The sequence below is a fragment of the Zingiber officinale genome, chromosome 10B, assembly GCF_018446385.1.
Source record: "Zingiber officinale cultivar Zhangliang chromosome 10B, Zo_v1.1, whole genome shotgun sequence".
In the NCBI taxonomy this organism is placed as follows: domain Eukaryota; kingdom Viridiplantae; phylum Streptophyta; class Magnoliopsida; order Zingiberales; family Zingiberaceae; genus Zingiber; species Zingiber officinale.
Genome location: NC_056005.1, coordinates 86962454 through 86967857, shown reverse-complemented (window position 1 = coordinate 86967857; position 5404 = coordinate 86962454). Strand labels below are relative to the sequence as shown.

Here is a 5404-nt window from a genome sequence, read left to right as displayed (position 1 = left end):
AAACTCCTCTTGGTTCCTCCGCCAGCCTATAAGAAAAAGCCACGTGTCGACCACTGCCAGACAAAGCCTGACACCCGACATTCCCTGACATTCGCCAGGTTCCAGAAGCCTCAGTTGCAGTATAAAAAGGGAGGCTTTGTCCCTTACGCAGGTACGCTGACTCGTCATTTCCTACTAGTCTTTTACTTTTCATGCTTTCTCTATGATTTCTGGGGAAAAAGTACCTGACTTGAGCGTTGGAGGGCCTGACCCGGGGACTTTTTCCCTGGTTTCTGGTCTCTAACGACCGGGTGACTCGTCTGATTGTGTGCAGAGCAATAGCGTCATCATCCTGGTCCTTTCCTTCTGTACGATTGCCCGTGTGCACCTGTCCACGGGGTACCCCGTTGATTCAGCAGCGCGACGACTCTTCGTCAACTTTTAGCACAACAAGGTCCGCCTTCATCTGACTCAGCTTCCGGACGGGATCAGTAAACATGATTAAAAATTTTCAATGAGTAACAAGTTCACGTAGTCCTCAAACATAGGAAGCTTATGCTTCTCGTTATAACTATACATTACCCTAACCATCCTCGCAGTGTTTAAACAACATTTCACAAAATCTCGAGAAAATTTGGTCGATGAGCTAAAGCTTTCTTTATTTAGCTCCTCCCATGCTTTAGTAATCAGTCTCATCACTTCTTCCTTTGCGACTTCAAATGAGCAATGTGGGTTCTCCTTCATGAAGCACTCTAAGAATGAGCCATCTTTTCCATCTTGTTCTTCATCCTAAATTGTAAATATAACACATAGGTTTAGTTTACGATCCATTCTTATATGTTGAAAAACGAATAAATGAATGAATGTACCTTAGCACTTCCCAAGTCATCCCAAAGTCGAAGAATTGTTGCTGGGCAAGATATTAGATTGGGGTAAGTCTCCAAATAACTCACATTCTCATGTGTTATAGCTTGGCCTAATAGGAAGTATATGTGTATCAATACGACTGGCACACCACAGCTAAATATGCCATTTTTGAAATAGTCATGGCTCGTCGGGACTTGACTTTGCTCGAACCATTTGGCTTCCACCAAAAATGCGTTGCATAGTTCTATCCACTACATGTTTCCATATATACAAAGAAAACTTGAGCAAAATCATTGAAAGGCACATTAAGGCGATTGATAGAGTTTAAATGTATGTATATATATATATACCGCATTTTTCAAAGAGTCCATTGGATTCCACCCATGTTCCTTGTATATCATTTGTGCAATCTCATTTGTCGTCTCAAACAATGCGGTGTAGGTTATTTTCATACAAATTGGAAGTGGATCGATATTCGCCGATAACTCCCATCTGCGTGTTGAAATAGATAATGCGGAAACACATGAATACAAGAAAGAAGTAGAGAGACAAAGAAAAAAAAAGATAATTGCTTTGTAATTGTCTTAGGCTAACTCACCTATTTATACATATTATCAAGATAATATCTGAAAAATATAATAATAAATATGAAAATATATTATTATAAATATGATAATAATAAATATAGAAATAATGAAAAATATAATTTGGATTACAATCTAAACATGATAAATTATCAATAATTAAAATAAAATTTTGAATTTCCTGAATTACTATTTTTATAGTCATTACTACGCACACATTCGATCAATGTTCTAAACGAATTATGTAAAAGAGTATTTGCGAACACAAAATTCTTACTTATTCATAGCTTTGACGAAGAGTTTGAGTTCATCCAACGATCCATACACATCGAAAATATCGTCAATGAGGTAGACAAATGCAATGACTTTCGTAAGCGCAACTCGATAGCTCGAGAACTTAGGGTTTGAAAGAACCGTCATCGACCACGTGTACCATTTCGACGGTTGATCTCGAGCAAACTTTAGTTCCCGCGCCAGACCGAGAGTCTCCCACCAACTGCACAGACCACAAAGAGAATGAGAACAACAACAACAACAACTCTAGCAAGGTGCAAGTAAATTGAAAACCTTGTGACTTGCTCCAATTCTTGAAGGTGTAGCAATTGAACCTCCTTGAAATCCCTCCTTGCAAATTCCTCAACTATTTTCCTCCTTCCCTGTTCCCCTCCTCCAAGGCTAACCAGAAATCGCCTAGCTCTGTAGCTCTGCAAGCTCACATGATAAGGATGAGCTAAAGTTTGACGGATAAATTTGGCAAAATGAGGTGCAAAGTGTGGCATCGAAGAATTGAGGTGGTGAGTAGCAAATCTATTGGCTTCATAAAGAATGCCCTCGCCGGTGTTCAAGTAGGATGCTTCGAGTAAGCTCACAATTCCATGGCTTCCTCCTGTGAGAGATGGCATGAACTCACCACGTTTGTGATCTGTAAACCTGAGAAAAATATCTGAAAACGCAAGGTTGTTATAGAACTGATGATGATCGGTTAATTAATTAATCAATAATCACCTGATGACACAGGGTATCGAGTCTGTCGAAGTAAACGGAACAAAAGGGCAGCTTCATGCAGAGTATTCACTCTCCGGTGAAGCTGATCTGCGTAGCTCTCCCTGTACAACGATTCCAGCGCAGCTACAATCTCTTCCTCGAAATGGTGCTCGACGTCCAACTTCTGAACGCAGTCGATCGCCAGCATCAACTCCGACGAGCTCCTGGCATCGCAGAGCATGTTTCTGATCTCCTGTTTCATCATGTATACACGACGATCAAAATGAAATCAACTTGCAAATGAAACTGAACTGGACGGCGAGCTATAGGTGAATGCTTACACCATGAGCACGGTCGTCTGTAATTGGCACCACCAGCTTCTGCTGCTTCTGCTGCTGCTGCTTGTGCCTGGAGCTCTTGATGCTGCGATTTGGGTTTCCTAGAGAACAGCTAAAGCAAGAGCTGCAGGGTAGTTGAATTAAGGGCAGCATGTTTAATTATTTTTGGTTGGGAGAGAAGAGCTTGCTCTGCAATGGAATGTGACTCGATTGGCCTGCATTTATAGTCTCCAGACTCAGATTTATCTGCATTTCTAGCTCTGTCAAATCGAACTTTCGTTTTGGATACGAAATTACAGGAAGGAATTTGTGGCCTGAGGCCGCGAGAGGAATGGTGGAGAGTTCCTCGGTAGGTGCGTGCAAATGTCTGCATGCTTTCTTCGTTGTGAAGCTTGATGAATGCAGAACGGCATTTCTCAGGCCGCGTTTCTTAAAATACCTTTTATATTCAAAATATGACAAAATTCAAAAGAACAATATTTTTTTATTAAAATCATAAAAATATATTTTTTTTATTTAATATAAAAAATAGACGCCATTCGGCGTTAAATATTTTACTTTTTATTTTAATTATATTTATTTTTACGCTGTTATAATTAATAACAGAAAATTAGAAAAAAAAAAACTCTAAATACAACTTCAACTATACAGTCCCCATCTCTAAAAAACTTTATTTCTACTTTATACATATAAAGTTTCATTTGCTTCAACTCTCTCATACAAATACCATTATCTAATTGGTCCTCATATTTTTTAGGTATAAAAAGTCTAAAAATGAGTATAATTCCTTTTAAATTCAGTTCTTTAAACTTGAATCAAATATATTTTCTATCAAATTTAGCACAGTTTTTTTTCCCATTTAATATAATTTCTCCTATAAATTCAGCACCATTTAAAGAGAATCTAGTATATTTTTTATTCAATTGAGCACTATTTAAAGAGAATCTAGTATATTTTTCATCCAATTGAGTTGAAAAAAGAGTTATGCTCAATTTGATAGAAAATATATTAAATTCTAGTTAAATACGTTAAATTTAAGTGAAATTATACTTATATTTGGACTTTTTTATACCTAAAAAATATGAGAGGCAATTAGCTAAATTGGTATCCATTATATTTTGGTAGGGAATGGAAAATTAAGTACGATTTTTTCTCACTTAATATAATTCCTACTAAATTTAGCATCATTTAAAGAAAATCTAATATATTTTTCATTCAATTAAGTACTATTTAAAGAGAATCTAATATATTTTTTATCCAATTGAGGTGGAAAAAGAGTCATGCTCAATTTATTAGAAAATATACTAGATTCTAGTTTAATGTATTGAATTTAAGAGGAATTATACTTATTTTTAGATTTTTTTTATTCTTAAAAAATATTTTTTTTTATTCTTAAAAAATATGAGGGATAATTAGATAAATTGTCATTCATTATGTTTAGTTAGGGAGTGGAAATAAAGTTTTTTAGCACTGGGGACTACGTGCAAAGTTTTATTTGTGATTCGAGACAGCTTGCAAATTTTCCTTTATAATAACTACACGATACTACACAATTAATTATGATAGTTATAATTATGTAATTATTATAATTACATAATTGTTTTAATTATTATTCAGTATCCAATTTACGTCGACTAATCTTAGGAGTAGTCGGCCAGCCCCCACGATAATTTTTTATCGGTCATCAGGATAAATCGAGAAGCGTTCATAGAAAGCGCCTCATTAGCCTGGTGTTCTTAGAACAACTACCCATTAAATGATATTCATCCATTAATTAATTAAAATTCGAACTCAATCTTTACATGTCTGGAAAACTGAGAAGACACTCTATTACTGGATTATTTCCCCGGGAGCAGTTACAACTATATAGTTGTTGCTACAGTATAATGTTGACTAGTATTAATAAAAAAAATAACTATGATTTGTAGTTGCCATGATATTAATCATATGTGTCGATCGACATTGACTAGTGTTGACTAGAAATGAAACATTCATATTATAAGAGCTATGAACTGTAGTTACAATACAGTATTATTAGTTGATTAGAGTCAAAGTGCTACTATAATATAATATTGATCATTGTTGACTAGAAATAAAGTTATCATATAGTAACATGGCTATGATGTATATATAATTGTTATAACTAAATTTACTAGTTTTGATCAGAGTTAAAGGGTCTATATTGCAATAATTATGAATTATATCTATTGTAACACAATTTATTTAGGTTAAAAAGAGTTAAAGTGTTCATGTTATAATAACTATGAATATATAACTACTAAAACATTGCTTAAAATAAAGATAATTTTGAATAAAAAAGTATTTACACGGGGTGGAATGCTCTTTTGATAATAAATAAAAGCAGACGTCCTTTGACAATTAGAATAAAAAGATATACCCTCTTGTTTGCCTACAAAATATATTAAAAAATATAAAATTGAATGACCACATCGTGGTCGAATCGTCTGACGAAGGTCACCACATGGGCAAGGTAGAATGACCAAGGCCATCGCGCGCGTGGGTGTATATATATACAATATGTATTCAGGTCTTACGATCCAATTAATCCTGGAGGTGACTAGTTTAGTTTCCCAAAAATTTTCTATTGACTACTAGGATAAGCAGTAGGCATAACATTCAAGTGTTGGTGAC

At 35.1% G+C, this 5404-nt stretch overlaps 1 protein-coding gene across 1 annotated transcript; it reads right to left on the bottom strand.

The window, feature by feature from the left end:
- Positions 1-469: 469 nt before the first annotated feature.
- On the bottom strand, positions 470-2963 carry LOC122029976 ((3S,6E)-nerolidol synthase 1-like). The gene is made up of 7 exons (XM_042589119.1): positions 2756-2963; positions 2436-2667; positions 1998-2373; positions 1708-1926; positions 1197-1338; positions 849-1097; positions 470-768 (listed from the first exon to the last, which is right to left on the bottom strand). Exons 1-7 carry the CDS (start codon positions 2903-2905, stop codon positions 481-483), a joined length of 1656 nt encoding a protein of 551 aa, XP_042445053.1. The 5' UTR covers positions 2906-2963; the 3' UTR covers positions 470-480.
- Positions 2964-5404: the final 2441 nt, after the last annotated feature.

Coding starts and splice junctions, on each gene's coding strand:
- LOC122029976 (XM_042589119.1), bottom strand. CDS start 2,905: ATGCTGCCCTTAATTCAACTACCCTGCAGCTCTTGCTTTAGCTGTTCT. Junction 1,098..1,196: donor TGGACTCTTTGAAAAATGCG/GTATATATATAT, acceptor GGAAACATGTAG/TGGATAGAACTATGCAACGC. Junction 769..848: donor ATGACTTGGGAAGTGCTAAG/GTACATTCATTC, acceptor TTTACAATTTAG/GATGAAGAACAAGATGGAAA.